The 22,274-nt window shown below is 34.5% G+C and overlaps 1 protein-coding gene and 3 non-coding genes across 4 annotated transcripts in view; 2 read left to right on the top strand and 2 right to left on the bottom strand.

Annotated features, from left to right (window-relative positions):
- The window catches only part of LOC123680904 (protein scarlet), a 30,438-nt gene that overhangs the window by 6,731 nt on the left and 1,433 nt on the right, over positions 1 to 22,274 (top strand). The window contains exons 10-22 of the mRNA XM_045619027.1: positions 458 to 686; positions 746 to 851; positions 2,031 to 2,217; positions 7,587 to 7,755; positions 7,807 to 7,855; positions 7,915 to 7,964; positions 8,938 to 9,074; positions 9,129 to 9,299; positions 10,605 to 10,843; positions 10,894 to 11,086; positions 12,733 to 12,761; positions 12,823 to 12,928; positions 19,789 to 20,016. Of these exons, the coding sequence (XP_045474983.1) occupies positions 458 to 686; positions 746 to 851; positions 2,031 to 2,217; positions 7,587 to 7,755; positions 7,807 to 7,855; positions 7,915 to 7,964; positions 8,938 to 9,074; positions 9,129 to 9,299; positions 10,605 to 10,843; positions 10,894 to 11,086; positions 12,733 to 12,761; positions 12,823 to 12,928; positions 19,789 to 20,016 (1,893 nt within the window). The remainder of the gene's footprint in view (positions 1 to 457; positions 687 to 745; positions 852 to 2,030; positions 2,218 to 7,586; positions 7,756 to 7,806; positions 7,856 to 7,914; positions 7,965 to 8,937; positions 9,075 to 9,128; positions 9,300 to 10,604; positions 10,844 to 10,893; positions 11,087 to 12,732; positions 12,762 to 12,822; positions 12,929 to 19,788; positions 20,017 to 22,274) is intronic.
- Trnap-agg lies at positions 2,288 to 2,359 on the top strand. The gene has a single exon. It is a non-coding gene; the product is annotated as a tRNA-Pro (tRNA).
- On the bottom strand, positions 3,750 to 3,821 carry Trnap-agg. The gene has a single exon. It is a non-coding gene; the product is annotated as a tRNA-Pro (tRNA).
- Trnan-guu lies at positions 20,085 to 20,158 on the bottom strand. Its single transcript has one exon. It is a non-coding gene; the product is annotated as a tRNA-Asn (tRNA).

Genomic DNA, 22,274 nt, shown 5'->3' with positions numbered 1-22,274 from the left:
AAGCTTTAGGATGTTCAGATTTTATTAGGAACCACATATTTAGAGCAGTAAATCAAAAGGTCCAAAGTCTTCAATAGTACAATAAGTTGAGATTGCGATTGGTGCATGAAAAACTGCAATGAGCAGAACACACTGTTCTCCAATTGCCAAGTTTTTCAGAGCAATAATTGTCTCTTTCCTCATATCCTAAGGAATTTCTAATACGAAAGTAAAATATAGAAATCCTTGAGTTCCTTAGGAACAACTTAAGACGTTGTCCAAATATCTATCAGATAGTGCACATTATACTCGTATCTGGAAAAATTAGTAGAGAAAGAATGAGATCGTATTTCTCTAGTCTTATCCTACCATGCACTCATACAAAGTTTTCAATGTTTTATATTAAATAATAATAGACTTAAATAACAAAAAAAAACTTCCTTGAAAAGCTTATTCTGAGTTAAGTTGTTTTTTTTAGACATTCTGCTCGGAGCTACCGTTGTTTTTACGGGAGCACAAGAATGGGATGTATCGAACTGATGTATACTTCTTATCTAAATCCTTGGCCGACATTCCGTGGTTCAGCTTCCTTAACGCGATGTTTACAGGAACCTGCTATATTTTCATAGGTATGAATCCCACTGTCCCAAGGTTCCTCACTGCTATTGGTATCACTTTATTGGTGACGTATACGGTTTTAGGCGTAGGTAAGGGTTTACTTCAGGTGATTGGGAGTAAATTTTGATTTTTTTTCAACATTTTTTAGGGTACATATTATCCGTATCAACTCCGAGTGTACACATAGCACAACAACTGATTGCTGCTACAGTAACACCTTTTTTGATACTTGGAGGTTATTTCTTGGATATACGGTGAGTAATATGTAAGAGTTGTACTAAATCGAATGTGTTGATTGAATATATGTAATCGCCAATGTTGGTTGTACATATTTTAATTCAGCATTGACTGATATTAACTGATATTACGTACTATGTATTCAACTAAGTTTTACCCTTTTATTTGGAACACTGCCCCCTTCGATTGTATTGTTCTGTGTTTTCCTGAACACATTCAAGGTCATTTCGGTGACCTGGCAATATAAAGTTTTCCCGATTTACACTCGATGCATATCTAGTAAACGATTTTTCAATAAGTTTTTTCATTTTGAAAAAAAAAACGAGTATATTTCAAGAGAAATCAATGAATATTTATTTCATTATAAAGAGGAAGGTATGCTATTATCGATAAAAAACGATATCAGCTAAAAGACTGCCACGGCTATGGTTGCAGCATCATATCCTTTTCATTAAAATTTCCATGACAAATTGGCACATTTGCGGTTGTATGCCCTCGATAACATCACAAATTCCATCTTCAAGGTCTTGTATCAATTGCACAGCATTGTCCTAGACCTTATCTTTCTAGTGGTCCCACAGAAAAAAGTCTGAAGGTGTTGAACCACAAGATCGTGGTGGCCAATCATGATCACCTCTTCAAGAAATATCATGACCAGGAAGCTTTTCTTGATTTTTTGTTGCTTGTGTGGCAGGTAGCGCCGTCTTGTTGAACATAAAAGTCTCAAGACCTAAGTCTTCAAGCAAAATACGGTGCCTAATTTCCAAGATCGATAAACCTTGGTTTTCGTCAACACTATGGCCGAAAACAGTAATATTATCAGTTGTTCTTGAGCGACGTGCACGGTTTCGATTATTTACATCACTAACTTGTCATACTAACTAAAATTTTTCAATCAGCTTCTCTATTGCTGGATGACAATGCTTTCGCTTTGAAAACTGTGACTGCAACATTTTCACCATTTTTGTGGTGAATTTTAACAATTTCAATGCGTTGTGAAAGCTTGTATCGTTCCATTTTTAACAATGGTGTGTTTTTACTTGTTGAACGTCAAAATATGACCGCTTCATAAGTGACAGATGCCCAGAGAGAGGTTTATTCAAAATGAAATCTTTTATTGGAAAACCTTTACATCATAGTCATATACCTATGAACCTATGATCTTAAATTTTTGATATCCTTATTCTCGTTTCCAGTTCTATTCCCTATTATTTGACATGGTTGTCAGATTTATCGTGGTTCAAATGGGCTAATGAAGCTCTTTTGATCAATCAATGGGAGAATGTGAAGAATATAACTTGTACTGATCAATTGAGTGATTGTATGCGAAATGGAATGCAAGTCCTAGAGGAATATGGAGTAGCGGGTCCTGATATTGGTGATGTAAGTATTTTTGAAAGTACTCGACATATTACATGTACTTGAATTTTACATTTCACCATGTTATTCAACTGGCTCGTTGGTCTAGGGGTATGATTTCCGCTTAGGGTGCGGGAGGTCCCGGGTTCAAATCCCGGACGAGCCCAAAAATTTTTGTAGATGATATTTGGAACTGATCGTTTCTTTATCGTCATAATGCCTCTTATTTTCGAATTTTGAGTCAGAAATAGTCTCAACTTTGGGGTTTGATTCACTCATGCGGAATGTTCCTCTACTTCGATTCTGTCCATCCGACGGCCCTGCTCATTTCAAAACTTTAGATAGGGAGTAGGGACCCCTTTCTAGGATGAACAAGCATTCACCCTTATGGGCCTTATGTACCATTTCTTATTTTCACCATAATCTTTTTACGGTACATCGAAATATTCAACAGTTCAGCTCCAACAGCTATATGTCGATTGTTTTCTATATGTAATTTCAGTAATTCAAATTTTACATATGTAAACTATGTCAAATAGCAATCAACTCTCTAGTTGGTTCTCGACTTCTTCTGGACCTATTTGCAAAATCATGGAAGTTAGGATAATGAATAAAAATGCAGATAATGTAACCAATTGGATACGTAGCCAGCAAAATGTGTGAATATGAATACTATATTTTGCTCAATTTAGTAGTATGTATATTTCTTATTCAACGCTGTTAAATTTTTTTTTGGGAAAATTTCATCAAATGAAATTAACATGGCAGGTTAAACAGGAACAAATTCATGGATCACCTGATACTGTTAGGAATTATAAACAGAACTGAAACACCAAGGACGCTGATAAAAATGATAAAGAAATACCATAATATGATGATATGCGATATGGACATATCCCAATAATGAATGAATTTGTTTCTGCAGTGAATACGTAATCTAAAAAATAGGTGTCTGTTGCCAAATAGCAACACTATGCAGTTAAGGGATATTTGTAACGAATTGTATTCTTGTTTGATGTATCAGGATATCATAAATTGAAAGAGTAACAATATTTAGTGACTTAACGCATACGATAGACATTGCAGCCTCAGCCAATGAACTTCGAAGAAAAAAATATTTGTTGATATAATTATAAGAGTCATTCTGTATGATTATATGAATTACATATCAATAATTATATAGCATGATTTTATCCAAATATGAAATAGAGTCTACTTAATTTCTTCTGATTTAGAGAGATTTGTTTAATTTTAATTTCTCGAAAATGGTAGGCGATACAAAAAATTGAATATCAAAGAAAAACAAAGATTATTTCCAACAGTTTCAGAGGAAAAGCGAAGCAATGTTACAGAAAAATTTGACGCTGTACTTCCTCCCGAAAATTGACAATTCGTATAATGTAAACCTTAAACCTCAAAGGTGTAATTAATATCTTTGCTAAATTTCAGAACGGAACGTTTTCTCGTTAATGATAGATTTTTCTTAATATCATTCAAGTATTCATCCTCTTCTAATTGTATCATCAATTTTTAACTACATACATGAAAAAAATATTGGGCTCGTCCGGGATTTGAACCCGGGACCTCCCGCACCCTAAGCGGAAATCATACCCCTAGACCAACGAGCCAGTTGAGAAATAATGTGAATTTATGCGCTTTCACTTTTAATACTACAACTGATTTAATTTTTATGATAATGGCTTTATAATTACCTTAATAATATGAGCTTATTTAGAGTATATTTATATATGATTCATGCAGAAACTATTATATGGTCGAACGTTATAGTTGAAATTTTATGATTAGCTCCTTTCGAGGACACTATTTGAATTCCATTGTGATTGATATTTTGTGTATTTTTCAGCCGCATTCTCAATTCATAGTGGCCATCATTATGTTGGTGATTTTGTGTATTTCAAGTAGGACAATTGCATTCCTAATTCTATTGTATAAGGCTTACAATTATGACGGTTGATAATTTAATAATATATTTTGTAAATTGAAAATAAATTATATATTCTGTTGCTTGATTATTCACAGGTTTCCTTTCATATAATACAACCAGAAAAAATTGCATGAAAAAAAGAATCGTCAAGATACTTAATTGATTATTGGAATTACCAATTAATACATCTATATTATAGGTACGTACGTAGGTTTCCTATGTTGTCTTCAATAAATTCGTCTACATTTTATAAGTCAGTATAATATAATATCAAAAAAAAAAAAAAGTTAAAATTCTGCATGACCGTTCAATTTTCTTTTTATCTTGATCAATATTCAATATTATGGAGGTGGAAACTATCTGAATCTCTGAGAGATGTGAAAAACTTGAAGATAGAACTGATAGCAGAGTTCACCTAATAATAATAATGAAGAATGTGTTCAACATTCTGTGAATAGATTAGCCCTAATTCATTCATGGTAATATAAAACAACATTTTCGGTTGAATGAGTTGACTCAATCTTATTAAATCATGTATAGGTATCAGTGTAAGGTTCCTCATCATTTGATAATACCAGGAAATGGAGCTTCAAGATCTAAGGTTTCGTTTTCCAATCCCCCACTCGAATTACCTTAGTTTATCTTCAATATACCTACCTACTCAACATTCTAATGCTAACAACCCTTCTCAAATTGGTTCCGTGTGTTTCTTGCATTGGATTATTTTGTCGTGATGTTACAAATGGCTGAATATGAGGTGAGTACAAATGACACTTAATATATGATGATATTTCTATTTAACAGGTTTAATTTTTTACATCCGAAAATATATTTGTGAACTAAGTACATGATACGGTAATTTTGAGAAAAAAAAGTCTCATAAATATGGGCCCCCAAATGCTTTGTTTTCGAGATACAGGGTGTTTCATGTAGATGTAGTAATTAATTTTAACAGATTAGGTATAATTGATTTAATCATCATAGCTTATTGACTGGAGCTTTATAATAATTTGTACCTATTCGACAAACTAAAAGAAAACAAAACGTGTAGTACTGGATCAAAGTTTTTTTTTACATTTTTCTAAAATATCAGTGGTCCACCAAAAAATAGTTATGGAGAAAACAAACGGGCACTCTTTCAAAAAAAAGACCACCCTGCAGATTTGCAATCAAAAATATCATTTAACATAAATATGCCGAATTTGAGTTGAATATGTTGTTTAGGGAAGCTGCTACGAAAACTATAACTTGAAGAACAATCAAAATGGAACTCCCTGTATTTCGAAAACAAAGCGTTTGCGGGTCAAAGTTTATATGACTTTCTTCTTAAAGCGATCCGAGGAATTTGTTATTTTTGTATGTATCTCCAATTTAGGAACACCTCGAATGGATGTCTGAAACTACTCGAATTATTTTCGGAGTAAATGATAATGACAACTGAAGCATTCAACATCTCTATGGAAAATGTAAATATATTGAATGAATTAATTGGGATATGCCCAAATTAAAAATTAATTTGGTCTGAAAAAGGGACATTCTAGAAAATTTTCATTCAAGGCACAAAATACCTACTTGGATATTCAACAGACAAATAATTCAGGGTATGATATTTGAATAAACGGAGTTATTATCATTTTTTAAAGATAATTTTCGAAAAATCGCAGTATCCTTCGTATTTCCTCTAGAGACCGCAAAACTTCTTGATAATTCAAATTCAAATAAAATTGTTGAATCCATTATAATAATGAAATTCTCCTAGCCTAAAATTTTCAAGAATTATTATCGATCGAGAACTGTTGACTAACCCTTCATAATGCAATTTTTGAATGGACATCACACAAAAAAATTCAGTACTGTATAACTCAAACCCATCATGTGCCTTTTCTAAATCATGAATATTATGTTAATGCAATCCTTACCAAAAATGGATATTAATTTCATAAAAATAACGATGAAAACTGATGGTTTGAATCTGGATGATTCACAAAGTCCCATATTAAACATATTTGTATGGAATTTCATAATTCAACAATTTCATGTTTCTTTAGATGAAATTCTAGAACTAGGAAGATCTAACCTTGAATAGGTACATAATTATAAATGAATAAAAACATCGATTCTAGAATTTCGCATATTAGTATAAACTCTTGGGAACGCTAGGCGGAAGGTTTTACCAGACTGAAATTAATAAGTAGGTCTAAACACGCATATGATTGCAGCAGAGGAATTTATTGGATTTCATTGATATTCGATATGACAATATTGTGTTTCAACTACAGATTCAAGTAGGTAATTTACATTTGAACGAGGTCAAATATCGATTTCGGAAAGAATTCTATTTGAATTAAACTTTTTTGCATCATATGAGTGAGAATGAAATAAAATTGGAAATATTTAATTTATAATTTTAATGAAGAGCTAACAAGTCACTCAATAAGTCTCAGGCCTGGTGTACAGATGGTACGCCATACCATATCACATTTTTCATCGTTAGTACCAAGCTTCAAAAGTGGAGAAAGTCCAACTTGTCTCACGAGTGTGGAAAACAAGAGAAAAAGGACTTTCTCCACATGTTGCACACTATACTATTCTTTTCATACAACTGTAATGGAGAGTAGCGTATTCTTCATAGCTTACTCAATTTCAAAACTGTGTATTGCTCATACTGTGAGAAATATTATTCCACACGGCACTTAGCCCACACCATGCTTGGTAAACCAATTAAATTGAGCTTTTGAGGAGTCGTTTCTATGTTGAATGGCAAGAAATGAACAAATACTGTCAACGAAGGCTATTTTGAATTGAATCATGTACACACTTGAATTATTTAAATTTGAGCATGAGAAAGTCCTTTCTCTTATGTTTTCCACACTCGTGAGAAAAGTTGAACTTTCTCCACTTGTTGCACAATATAATATTTTCTTCCACCCAGTGTATAAATATGAATTACTTGATGGTATTAAGTTCTTAAAAAATAAAACCAATCCTGGTCGGGATTGTGTTACTGCGAGAATTCTAAAGATGATAGCAGATGATAATCTGTCGATTCCTTCTGGTGTAATTCCTGCTATTTTGAAGCACGCAACTGTGCTTCCAATATAATATAAGAGAAATGATGCTTATACCATAACTAACTATCGACTTAGGTATATGCATCCTTGGGATTTTTGCAAGGTCATCGGAAGGTTAGGTTAGGTATTGTATGACTAATTATCTGAATAATTACAATCTAATTTCTAATTGTCAGCACGGATTTAGAGCTAAAGATCAACTCAAACCGTACATGAGCTAGATAACACGTCTCAAAAAGTTTTGATATAGGCCCGGGACTTATTGAGTGTAGAGTTGAACGGCAATATCTACATAACACCGATCATGACCTATTAAAATAGAAAATAGGTGCTAAGCATGCAATTTACTCTTGTTAATAAATTTTCCTATTTCCCAGGAATTATCAGAAAGTTCTAAATTCACGGAGTCATTCAAATTACGAACAAGATCTTACACAAGATGGTCACCAACTGAAGAAGGGGTAACATTATCCTGGAGTGACGTCAGTGTCTACACCAGATTACGAGAAAAGGGGAAATTCAAGTATAAGAGAATCATCAATGGAGGTGAGTTTAATACTGGAATGAGTAAAGTATTTAATGTGTTTTGTTTTGAAGTTAACGGTGCAGTAAAATCTGGCAGCTTAGTTGCACTTATGGGTGCTAGGTGAGGTAGTAAATCAGTCGAGTTGCATTAAGTTTTTAATGGCATCCATATGATTTTAGCGGATCAGGCAAAAGTACTCTCATGATGGCTCTAGCCCATAGAAATTCAGGTAAGACCCAAACCATGAAATAGAAATTGCAGATCTTTCATGTTTACTCATACAAAGTTTTTATTTCTATTCTAATTATTTAGTTCTTTAAAGTATTATCTCTGAAGATTGAAGGCATTGTGTATAAAGGATGGGTACTCCCGCAATTGATGCCGTGTACTAATGATTTCTACAGGGTGTCCCAACGAAATTAAACCTTCCAGAACTCAGAAACGAAGATTTTGAAAAAACAAATCAATTTCTGCCTTGAGGGATACGAATTTCGATCAAAACTTTGTTCCGAAAAAACCACCCACATGAAGGTGGTATTAACCCCAACATTTTTTGAATAGAAATGAGATGTCGAGTGTTGGTTAGTTTGAAAGTTATTCATGTTGAAATTTTCAAAATCGGTTTATTATTCACGAAATAATGTAATATTGAACTAACCAGTTGAACCGCCCAAACATATAACCTAAGAGTGTTGAAGAATTCAAAATAATTTTCAAGTTCTGTATTAGGGGGAAAGAATTCCACCTGAGGTTGGAAACAACCCTCAAAATTTTTTGAATAGGGAGGAGATCTTGGATTTGGTTTTGTTGAGAAGTTTTTTCTGTTCTCTAAACATCGTAGTTAGAAATGAAAAAACTTCTCAACTTAACCACATGTAACAAATTCTCCTGATTCAAAAAATTTTGGAGGTTGTGGCCGTCCTCTGGTGGCCGGGAAAATAACACCTGAGGGTGGCCCAACTTTTTTTGAGTGGGGAGTAGATGGTGTATTCGAAAAGTTGTTCACTTCAACTACGTTGTTAAAAAAAAAAACTTTGCAACTAAACCACATCCAACAGCTCCTTATCCCTATTCAGAAAATTTTGGGGGTTATTGTCACCCTAAGGCGGATTTTTCGGAACAATGTCTTCATAGGAGTTCAAACTCCTTAATACAGAACTAGAAAATTATTTTTGGATTCATTGATAATTTGTATTTTTTAGGAGATATAACAGTCGAAGGAGACATTTTAGTGAATGGCAGACAACTAGGAGATTACATGAAATACATAAGTGGCTGCATGTATCAAGAAGACATCTTTGTAGGCTCCTTGACAGTGTGGGAGCATATGAACATAATGGTGAATTTAAAAAAATCAAGTCCGTGTCAGACTGAACGTTAACCTTTATTTCAGTCTCATCTGAAATTAGACCGCAGATTTTCTTCTCAAGATCGACAACTTAGAATTCATAAAATATTGAAAGATCTCGGACTTTTCCACTGTTTGTATACTAGGATAGGAGCGATTGGTAGTAATAAGACTCTATCTGGAGGGGAAAAGAAGAGGCTGTCTTTCGCAACAGAAGTAAGTTGAGTTACCAAAATAATAAATCAGTGGATCAGTTACAATATAAAAATGTTTTTCTAATAAGAGGTTTCATTTTGAATAGCCTGCTATCTGGGCAGCTGCCACTTTAAAAGCTGTCATTTTTTGACATTTGACAAGTAAAAACTACGCTATTACTAGAAATGGAACGATACGAGCTACAACAAAGCATTGAAATTATTAAAATTTCTGTTGGGACAAGAATCGAAACTGTATGTGTCGCTCTAGTACAACTGAGAATATTGCTGCTGTAGCCTGTAGTGTTGAGGAAAACCCAGGTTTGACGATTCCTCATCGATCTTGGAAATTAGGCATTCAATAAACGATAATTCACCGTATTTTGCATAAAGAATTAGGTCTTAAGGCTTATCTTCGCTGATTGGGTCCTTGAAATGAATCAAAATGATCCGGAATGATTAGTCGTGAGGCAACGTTGAGAAAAAAAATTTGGGGTTCGAAAAATCCAAGAATGATTGCTGAACAGCCTCTCCATCCACAACGTATCTCTGTTAGAGGCGGTTTTTGGGCTGATGGTGGGATTGGACCTTACTTATTTATAATGAGGCTGGTGCAATTAGGGATTCACGGCTTGACTTGATATTCAAGCTACTCGGTTTGAGCTTGACTTGAAATTAACTAAAGTTCAAGTCAAGTAGTAGTTATTCAATGTTAAGTCAAGTATTTATTCATTATGTACTTGACTCAACATTGAAAAATTACTACTTGAACTTGCGTTGATTCCAAAACAAGCTAAAGCTACTTGGATTGAGCTTGAGTCAAGTAGGGTGAATATCAAGCCAAGCCGTGAATCCCTAGGTGCAATGTTAAGGTGAATGGATTTCGCTACCGTGATATGATTTAATTTTGTATGGCCGGTATTGGTAGATATTGTTGTGGGTGGCGTTTGATGCTGCAACCGTAGCCGTGACGGCCATTTGGCTAATATCGTTTCGACTGATCTATTGATTTCTCTTATGATATAATTGTTTTTTTTTTCAAAATCCAAATGAGACCTCTTATCAGAAAACCCTTCAGTATCATAATCACCAAACAAATTGTCTCTTCCAAAAACCCGCGAATGATGAATTTCATTTGTATCTGCCAATTCTGGATGAAATAACCGAATCATGATAAAGAAATCTTAATTATTCTAGGATGCATCGATCAATTTGAAGGTTTTTCTATATATTCATCAGAAGTATTATATCTTGAAATGAATAAACGTTTAATTGGGTTATCCATATTTCAATTTTTTTTTTGTAAATTGCGTTCGATATTTTTCAGTTGCTTACTGATCCCCCAATATTATTCTGTGATGAACCGACAACAGGTCTGGATTCCTACTCGGCCCAGAATTTGGTATCAATGATGAACGTAATGGCAACCGGTGGCAAGACAATCCTGTGTACCATTCATCAACCTTCGTCTGAGATCTTCGCCATGTTCAGCCAAATCATATTGTTGGCTGAAGGTAGAATAGCTTACATGGGTTCCAGATCAGGAGCTTTGAATTTCTTCAATTCGTAAGTGGTTTTCTGGGGTTTTGAGGTTTGCACTAAGATTTTTTTTTCAGAATGGGATATCCCTGCCCTTCAGCTCATAATCCAGCCGATTACTTTATTAGGATTTTGGCAACACCTCACGGATTCGAAGAGAACAGTAAGAATGTAGTCAAAAAGATCTGTGACAATTTTTCAGTAAGTGATTATGCGAAGGAGGTGGATGTAGTAGTGCAGTATGAATTCCATATGGGAAGAGCTGGAACAGTGAGTCATGAATTTTTATTGATATAAAACACTCATTCAATTCAAGGCATAACAAGTAGAACTATATTCTCTCAAAAATTCTTCAACTTAGTCACTTTTAAGAGTGGAACATGTTCCTATTCCAATGCTCCTCTTTTCTGTAGAAAGATTCATTTTTGCTTTTGAAATCGGCTTCAATCTCGGTTATTTCTTCTTCAATAGAGCCAAGTTTCTTTCCTTGGAGCTTGTTTTCAAGCAGTCTGAATAAAAATAACACTGATTATGCCATCGCTTTGCTGGCACAGTGATTTTTTCCATCAAAAAACAGTCTTTCATCAATACACAAAACTTTTCATCTATTTTTAAACAACAACGAATGTAGTGTCACATCTAAAGTAAACTCTATGTTCAGAAATTTTGACACGCATTTTTTGAAGCTGTGTGAAGAGTGAGTATGCACTACATGATCAGGCACATCGTTGACGAACAATAAAAATGAGAGGTTCCAAAACTGACCCCTGAGGAACACCTAATTCAATGTTGAAGAGGTCATAGAATTATATTCAGCTAACTTAACGGACATAAGCCTATCAGTTAGAAAGCTGTGTATCCACTGTAGGAAGACACCACGAAATACGATACTGAGCATTTTATCAAGAATGAAACTCAAGCAATCAAATGCACGTGAGAGGTCGAAGAATAACAGTTATAGACATGCTCAACAAATGATAGACAGCCGTCTGTGCAGAACGTCCAGTCCGAAACCCATGTTGGCCATCCTTCAATAATCCGAATTTAGATAAACAATCTACCATGCGGTCATAAAATATTCTTTCAATCAATTTGGAAAAAACGTTCAACAAAGAAATCGGTCAATAATTATTTATGAGTTGGGTCATCTCTATTCTATATGAAATAATGTTTGCAGTGTCATCGTAGCAACATATATTTTCAATTTCATGATTTTGTGTTGCTTATTTTCTAAAAAATTATTTTTTCAAAATTTGTTTCAATGATTTTGTGCTTAAAAATTCATGGATCGTGTTTTGGAAAGTTAAGATCAAGTTTCATGCAAATAGTTCTCATTATTTCAAAAAAAATATGTGGACTGTGTACGGACGGATTTTCTAAAAAGTGAATTGTGAAAATTTCAAGGAGGGTTATTTTTCCTCGAATGATTGCACAAGTTTATAAATGAAATTAATAAATCAATATATAAGTACATGTTCAGTTTAGATATTCTATAAAATTATATCTTGTTTTGTCATTTCCACTTACCTATTATTATCCTTGTAGGTTGATACATAATTTAAAAAACTCCTTTACAATTTCTTTTCTGAAATTATGATAACTAATTACACGTACTTCGACAGAAAAATTAATTAACAACATCATAATTTTTTGCATTTTAATAAGAGATAATTAATTTCAATTCCGAATAATGACACCTAGCTGAATTGATAATTGGACGCGAATTTTCAGCATGATGTTTTTTGCCACTCGAAAAATTCTCTTCAAAGCGAGGATCCTCCAAGAGCTATGATGAAAGTGTTCATGTTTCACAAGATTAAGCGACCTTACCGAATACCATAATTTTATGCATGACTTTATGGTCTTATAAAGCTACGGTTCTCATTTGAATAATAATAATTATTCTTCTTTTCCAGTTTAACGAGTTCGAAGTTCGTTCCAAGTTGTAAGTGAAACGAAACAAAAAGAGAGAACAGAACGCAATTTGGTAATAAATTAATTTGCAGCAAGGAGGCCCGCTGCTTGACGAAACTTTATTTTTTGATTTATCGCTGGTTCCTGGACATTTTGAGGGATCCTACCATCCAGATTCTTGGGATTATGCAGAAAGTGGTGAGATGTGCAATTTCCGTCATTTTAGGTTAGAGAGGATGCTGGATAATTACGGTTGGCGACCTCGGCACACGAAGATTTGGAGATTGAAATAAAAATAGTGGATGATGCATCGATTATCATATAAATTTTTATTTTTGGTAGTCATTAGTTCAAATTCGGGATTCGTTCGTGAATTTTTCTAAAAACAACAGGTCTGTCAACAAAGTAGGGCTCATAACGAAATTATTTTTCATTGTTGGTACGACTCATCGTGAATCTGTTTTTCAAATGTAAACTTATGTCTCAAAAATTTTGACACGAAGGACCAGACAGCAACCTAAAGGAAAAATCGTTAGCAGTTAATTTTTCTGTATTTCATATGTCATACAATAAAAAAAAGTCTATGAGTCAATCTTTTTACTAGTTTTCGAGATAAAGGGTGTCAAAGATGGAAAATGGAATTTCTTTGGAGTATGTACATAGGCGTACAACTTTGCTTCCACCGTTTTTTTCTGAAATTCGAGGCTTTATTGTGAAAAACTGGTTATACATTTATGATTCAAAGTATTGTCCATCGCTGGCCACTACTTTCTCCCTTCTTTCGGGCAGCGTAAGGGTCCCGCGTTGAAAAAACAGGTCATCTTTTGAAGCGATCCACGATTCGATCCAATTTTTTACTTCTTCATAAGATCGTGAGTGATGGTCTGCCATTTTCCAAAAAAGTGATAGTCCGAGGGAGCAACGTCTGAAGAATACGGCGGGTGGGGTAGGACTTTCCATTTCAACGTTTCCAAGTATGTCTTGACCACTTTCGCAACATGGGGTCTTGCATTGTCATGCTGTAAAATCACTTCATGTCTCTCGTTGTATTGCGGCGTTTGTCTTCTTTTGCACGGCTCAAACGCATTAATTGCGTTCGATAACGATCGCCTGTGTTTATTTCGGTCGGTTTTAGCAACTCATAATACACTACACCGAGCTGATCCCATCAAATACTGAGCATGACTTTGTGACCTTGGCCGTCGAAGTGGAAGTATGATGGAATATCCCCATGATTTTTTGCGCTTGGGATTATCGTTATGAACCCATTTTTCGTCTCCAGTCACCATGCGATGCAGACATCCCTTCCGTATTTGCCTTGCAAGCAGATCTTCTCAAGCAAACAAACGCCATTCAACATCTCTAGGCTTCAATTCGTACGGCACCCAATTTCCTCGTTTATGAATCATTTCCATGAATTTCAGGCGTTTTGAAATGGCTTGTTGCGTCATTCCCAATGATCCTGCCAATTTTTGTTGCGTTTGACACGAGTCTTGATCAAGTAATGCCTCCAATTCTGCATCTTCCAAAACCTTCTCTCTTCCACCACCATGCTGGTCTTCGACGCCAAAATCACCAGTCTTGAAGCGTTGAAACCACTCTCGGCACGTTCTCTCAGTAAGAGCGGCCTCAACATAGGTATTTGAGAGCATTCGATGGGGCTCAGCATCAGATTTCTTCATATTAAAGCAGAAAATCAAAACCTCCCGCAAATGACGTGATTTTGGCTCGTAAGCTAATATGTTTAATCGAGGATAACTTTATGATGCAGACACAAATCGACTAATATTTCGATGGCGTTATGTTTACAAATACCTGAGCTTAGTGTATAACACCTACGATCTATTTATTTTGACTACCACTTACCGCTACAGCCATCTATTTCAAAACGAAGGAAGTAAAGTTGTACACCTAATAACATTTCTCGTGAGAAAACAACTTGAAACACTTTTGCAAGACAAATATTACTTACCCATAAGGTGATCATTATAGACTGGTTTTTAATGGAAATTGTTAGGTACAAGGTGAGTCAAACATTATTCAAAATGAAATTAGTTTAGTTCATAATTCACCCTTTAAGTGGAAAAGTCGTCCTTGGAATTCTCCAATTTTTGTCATTACTACAAGGTGTCCAAAAAGGGTATCGGGTATTTGTTTTGTCGCTGCATTTAAGAATGAGTGACGGGGGGGATTGTGAAGGGGATCGTGATGTCCGCAATTTTTTGGAGTTTCAGTGACGATGGAGCAGTACCCAGGAACGCATCGCGCTTTTTGCGCACGAGAGTATTATCGCAACGGTGATTCAATAGTAGCTTCTCAACAATCTCAACGTTTATATCGTGAGGAATATCGTACACGCCATGCACCAAGTGATGACTCCATTAGAAAATGGATCCGGATGTTCGAAAATACAGGTGCGACGATAAAAATTCAAGAATTTGAACGCCCTCGTTCAGTCCGCGAGGAAGAAACGGTCCTTATTTTCATGAAAATCGACGAGGCCAACCACTCAATATAAATAGTGACCGTTATTGCGATATGCTGCGAAACTTTTTGGGTCCAGAGTTACTGGAATTTCAAGATTATAATTCAAGAACGTGGTTCCAACAAGATGGGGCCACTCGCCATACAACAAATCAAGCAATGGTAGCTGTTGAAGAATTATTCCCTAATAAGGTCATTTCGCGTAGGGGTAACATCAACTGGCCTCCCAGAAGCCCCGACCTTAGTCCACTTGACTATTTTGCATGGGGGTACATTAAAGGTAAGGTGTATGAGAATAATCCAATGAATTTGACCCAATTGAACCAAAAAATAAGGTCAGAAATGGCAGCAATATCGAAAGCTATGTGTCAGCGTGTGATCGCCAATTTTCATTCCCGATTAGAAGAGTGCCAGCAGCGTAACGGTCACCATTTAGATAACATAATCTTTTCCAAATAATTTTCCACTTCATGTTGTAATAATTAACAATAATGTTTTTTTTTAATTGTAACTAGTTTTTGTTTTATCGAAGTTACAAATACCCGATACCCTTTTTGGACACCTTGTATAATACATTATTATAATGTCAGACAGTATTGGATTTACTATGAACAGTTTTTGAGATACACAGGGTAATATACAGGGTTAGAACTATTTAGAGGGGCACTACAGGGATATCGAAAACGGTGAGGAATACAGGGTGGCTTAATAACAAAAATTTCCTTCATTTAAGGATGAGTGTGTTGGTGAGAACTGAGAACAGATCTAAAATATCTTAAATAAAAAGGTAGTTCAAATTTGCGTAGCTAGACTCGGTATTTTGTAGAGTGTGATACATTGTTGAATTCGTAATTTTTTTTCTTCTTTACCTCATAAAGTGAACCAATATGGCGTCCATAAGAAAAAATTGACTATCGCGTCTCTAAAACAATGAAAAATAAAAGAAATCTGATGACACCATTAGAATCTGTATGTTGGATAATGGCAACGAACCGAATTTCGTGAAGTAATCTCCAGAGGAAAAATGAGATAAAGATAAGATACAGAAAAAGAGAGAATCTCAATTTTCAGTTTTTTCGAGATATCTCGGTAACCATTAGAGATATTTAAGATCTGTTCACACCAACACACTCATCCCTAAATAACGCAACTTTTTCGTGATTTAAGCCAACTTATATTTCTCACGGTTTTCGATATCCCTGTAATGCCCCTCTGAATAGTGCTAACCCTGTGAATATTGAGAGGGATGACCCTAATTACAAAAGTTACAAAAAGTTGTTTACAATGAAAATTTCATAGAGAGTACGATAAAAGACACATTGCCGTTTACTTATTGTTATTTTGTCATTGTAAAATGAAATACATTGTACAGGGTGTCCCAAATTCGATGATTACTGAGAGCATCCCAAGGTTAAGTTTTGTAAGTGCTACAATAAATAATTAAAACTATAATCCATTTTAATCATTTTTGAACTAAATTTTTGCTCGAAATTCACAAAATGTTACATTCCAGTAAACTGAAAGCACCTTCATCCCTAAACTACCGCGCAAAAATTGACATGCCAAACCAACAAACCGCTTGCTCGCAAAATTTTTTTCACCCATAAATTGAAATAATCGTTTGAAATCGCATCGCGGTAGAACATTAACGAACTCCGTCACAACTTTCTCGAAAACATTCCCTGAAATAATTACGAATAATAATTTATCAGATTCCTTTTTCAGTTGGGAATAAACGATACGAAACAATAGGAAGTTTAGAAGTCACGCAATTCAAAAGCTTCGCAAAAGGTGAGGCAATACCTAAATGATTCATTTTTAGGAGGCACGCATCGGCATTACGTCTGGAGATTCAATGAAAATTATGGGGGTTGGGGGCAATAATAAAGTTGCTTAATTATAGCTTCCCCAATTTGGGGAGGCGTTTCTCTTCGACAGGTGACGTGATTAAATCACGTTGGAAAGTTTAGCTTTAATAGAAACATTGATTATGGGTTTTATTCTTTTATTATCTTCAATTTAGATGCACACACTTTTTTTGAATAAAGGAATTATATTGTGTAATTAATCAAACATCTGATTAAATCTACCATGCCAGAATGTTAATGCCTAAAAAATATAAGAGGGCTATTTATTTCTAAAGAAGGTGTGATGGTAGCAGAAAAAAAATGTCAAGTATAGTATATCAAAAGTCACTTGAACTAGTCCATAAACACGCTTGGCTATAGATAACCCTTTGAAGCGGATACCGCTAGCAGCTAAATACCGGGGTTCATTTGGAAGTATTGTTAGGCAATAAATTCATTTGTCCCAAAGTTATTTCTGGAAACTTGGACAACCCTTGTATAATCGAAATAATCTGGCTTCCTCCAATGACTTTGGATATTCTATACCTAAACATCCAGAGTTGGAAAATATCCCGAATTCGCAAGCAAAAGCTTTACAATCACTTAAATCCAAAGGCTATGTGAAGAAACAATTCGCATGGCGTCTTCAGTATTGGGTGCTGAACAATCCAGGCATAGATTATATTTAAGGACCTTCTTGAATTTGTTTCCTGAAATTGTCCCTTATGCTCTCAAAAGACAAACAAGGACATTAACTGCAGGAACCAGTCCTAATCCTATTAGGTCTGAGGGCTCCAAACCTGAAGATAGAAAGGATTAAAGGAGAATAAAAAGACCAGGAGATTCTGACAAAAAGGCTGAAGTTGGAGCTGTTTTCTCCGCCATAGAACTAAGCCAAGGCCTTGGTAGGGAAAAATTTAGCCAAGGATTTGGTAGAGGCAGCAGACAATGAGTTATGTTATATAACAAAAATAAAGAATCAAGAAAAAAAACAAACTGTTTGAAAGGATTGCCGCAGTTCTTTTAGTCCAAACTTGGCACCACGGTTGAAGTTAGATTGTCACCTACCATTCATTTAATTTGCAGTGCTCCATTTTATCAGTTCATCTGTAGTGTGTTTTGTGATATTTCATAATAGGCTAGACGTGGTCCTGCCAAAAAGGACCAGGCAGCAGCCTAATGTAAAAATTGTCACCGGGTATTAGTTAATGCCTCTGAATTTTTCGTTTTTTGTAGAATATGATCTCCTGAACAAGAAAGTCTATGGGGTCCAACTCAATTATATGACTATAGGGAAGTTATAAAATGGCATTTCTTTAAAGACGCTATTTTCGTTGGAAAACATCTTGAATGAAACACTTTTGCGCGACAAATATTGCTTACCCATAAGGTAAAAAAAATTGTTAGTCAAAGTCAAACATTATTTAAAATGAAATTCGTTTGGTTCATAATTCAATCTGTAATTAAACAAGTCGTCCATGGAATTTTTGTCATTACTTTTAGTTCAAGTACACTATTTTTTGAGATACACAGGATAATAGAGCGACCTTTATAATAAAAGTTGTCAAAAAGTTGTACATAATGATAGTTTCATACATAGTAACAGTTAAGAGTCACGTTGTCGTTTACTTATAGTTATTCTATTATTGTACAATGAAAGACATTATACAGGGTGTCCCAAACTCGATGATGCTCACTGAGAACATATTAATAACTAAAAGACTCACAAAAAAATCTTTAAACCAAACATCAGTTTTTTCGAAATAATTAGATATCAGAAAGAAGATAATAGATAATTTGATTCGTTCTTGAAAAATTACTTTCAAATATTTCACTATATAGGTGATCCGTAATTAGTATCATATGCACCATAAAAGTTACTGAGAAAAACGTTGTGGAATTTTTCGAATATTTCAAACAGAAATCAAGATATAAGGAAATATTTTGAAACAGTCATTTTTCAGAAACTGGACTAGAGGAGAACGAATCAAGATATCTATGATCTGCTTCCTGAGATCGGTGGTTCTTGAAGATTTTTTTTCTAAGTCTTATAGTTCCTGAGATGCTTTCAGGTTTAAGTTGGACCCATAGACTTACTTCTACAAAATAGGAAAAAATTAATCGGTGACAATTTTTACATTTTTAGGTTGATGCTTGGTCCTTCGCTTTCACTTTCGATTTTTTGAAGAAACAAACATGTTGTTTATTTATAGTTCAAATTACAAATTTATGTTAAATTCTGACTCATGCAACCTTTTAATTCCGGAATCACATAACTTCGAGTATTTCTCAAAAACGTTACATTGAACATTAAACATTATAAGAGAGTAGGTTCAATCGAACCTACTCTATTACAAATGCAAAGCTATATATTATATATTTTTTTCAGTTGGAAACACAATAAGCACGAAAAATTGAATAATCCTTCCATTCATCATTTTGAAACCAACTAATAAATCTCAATCATCGATTGATGATTTTCTAATCTAATCTAGTTAACTCCGAAATCACTGTGCCGAAGTTCAAACCTATCAGTTTGTTGAAATTCATTATGTTTTGAATTTCTCAATTTCATAACATTTGACATACCTACTTTCTTTATGACCTCAACTTAATCGTTTCAAACTACTTCCTGATGAAAATTAAAAAAATATATATATTGTGAAGAATATCTGAAAGTAGTGGGATTTTTTGCATATTACAAATACTTATTTCATGTTTTTACAGGGAATAGGTCTCATGGTAGGCTTATGTTATTCCAACGTAGATCCCAAAACTCAGGATGGAATCCAGGCTGTTCAGGGTATGGCTTTCCTGCTGATATCGGAAAATACATTCTCTCCTATGTACTCAGTGCTTGAAACATTTCCAAAAGATCACGCATTATGTATAAGAGAATATCAATCAGGGCTCTATGCCCTATCAACATACTACGTCTCTAAGATTCTAGCAACGGTAAGAATGATTTGAATACAATGTGAAGGAAACGACAAAATTGATGATCGGGTGATAAAAAAAATTTACGCCCCCGGGTGGGCTCGAACCACCAACCTTTCGGTTAACAGCCGAACGCGCTAGCCAATTGCGCCACGGAGGCTTACGTGTGTGAAAGGCAGAATGTGCTGCATTTCACAACAGATTGATGGTATATCTAATTTTTATTAGAAATGAATCGGATCAATTCGTTATTGGCGTATCTAGATGATTATTCAAGGATTTTAACTGCCAATTCATCGGCAACTACGGTATAATTCAATAATATGTGAAATGAAAAAAAAATCATAATAAATAGAATGTGGCAAATTAATGCATTCCAAAACATTAAATGATAAAACAATTGTACTGTTTCTGGAATTGATCTCTTCTTGATTCCGTTTTTTCTGAAATTTGACATTGGAATTCAAGTTCTTATTCATTCCCAAATAATTCATTTGATATCATTTAATACATATTTCTGGATATATTGGAAATATATTATTAATATATCACTAGGAAAATCTTTTTCCAAAGGACACAAAATGAAAAAAAATGATTGCTAGAAATATTGATAAGGTGGCAGATTATATTCTTAACTAGGCACTCGTTCTTTTCTATGCCTAAGGAATTTCTTTGATTCAAGAATTATATTTTATATATGAGTTCTATTCTATACTTAGTTATCAAAATAATTAATTCTTTTCTAAAACTAGCTATAATGCGTTCACTAATACATATAACTTATACGAGTAGGTAATTATTAAGAATTTTTAATAGGCTTCTTACTATCGGTTCTCAAAATTTACTAGCAAATGACGAGTCAAAATTGACAGTTCAATTTTACGTAAATACACGTGTGAGCAAAATAAGTATTTCATTAAATTGACAAATCTATTATTATTTGCACCCATGTATGTTCTAAGAGTAATTCTAATTTGATCAATTACAGTTGGTTGCCCTTACTCCAGAACTGTTTTTCACTTTACGACTTGTTTTACCAAAAAAATCAGTTTTATCTGCTAGAACTTTATCAGCAGCCAAAACCATCATATTGATGGCGGTAGTAGGTGACATATTAAGATTCTCTTTTATTGGATCGTGATTCAAAACTGCTGGGGTGATTTTTCGTTGGTGAGCATGGTTGGTAATCTCTACAGATATTTGGTTACCTTTCGAAATTTTCTTTGAATTCTTTCTTTTGATAATTTTTTTGCTGTTTTGAGTGGACTCCGAATCCTTAGATTTTTTTGTTTCTAAAGTTTTCGTATTGGTCGAACTCTTAACTTTCTTCTTTTTATATGTCGTGTTTTCTTCCTTCTTTTCTTGTACCTGTTTTGTTATGTCCTGTACTCCCTCTTTTTTCCTAGGTGCTCTTTTATTTTTCGTTAATTCCCTGCACTTATCTTCCAATCTGAATGGGTTCTTGTTAATCAATTCTAAAAGTTTTTCATTCTTGGGTGGATCCTTGATGAGTTCCCCTTCCATGTGATCCTCTAATTCGTCGTTTACAAAAATCGATGAATTTTTGGCATCGTTGATGTCATTCGTAGAGCAGAAACTTCTTGTGCCATCATCAGGGTTTTTTGCGAAAACTCCCTTGCTCCTTCTAACGAATCTAGAGTAGATACCGGGTAAGTCTCTCTCATCACCCTTCAATTTATCAAAAATAGAAAACGATTTGGACGATTTTCTGTTGCTGGACATTAGGTTGGGGTATTCTTCGAAGAATTCGTATAGTTCCCTTTCTGTATTATCCGTATTTTCGATTTTCTCTGATTTCTTTTGCGTTTTGGGCGAAGACCGACCCTTATCAGAAACAAAGAAACTGGTATTCTTGACCTTAGGTTCTGTTTGATATTTTTCCATATCGACTGACGTTTTCGAAGATGCATAAGAGTAATCGCAAGTTTCTGGTATAGATAAATCTGATGTTCTTACGAACCCTGAGGAGACGTACTTTACCTCGAAACCATTTTTCTTCGATTTGGAATTGGTTTTCGGATTCCATACAGGAGGGTAGCTTGGTAGGTTTCCTTTCCGGTTCAAATAATGTTCATAATCTTTGACCTCTCTTCTGGATTTTGTATCTAACATATAAGGTCGAATTCTTTCAGACGATCTTCTCATCTTTTTTTGAAAGTTAGCTGGCGCTTCAGTTTGTGAATGGTAAATAGTTTCTGCCGGTTCCTTTTGGCGACTTCTCTCGTTTTTTAACCTATTGCATTTCTTTTCCTGAT

Source organism: Harmonia axyridis, chromosome 5, assembly GCF_914767665.1.
Source record: "Harmonia axyridis chromosome 5, icHarAxyr1.1, whole genome shotgun sequence".
NCBI classification, from domain to species: domain Eukaryota; kingdom Metazoa; phylum Arthropoda; class Insecta; order Coleoptera; family Coccinellidae; genus Harmonia; species Harmonia axyridis.
This window is presented reverse-complemented; position numbering and strand designations above follow the sequence as displayed.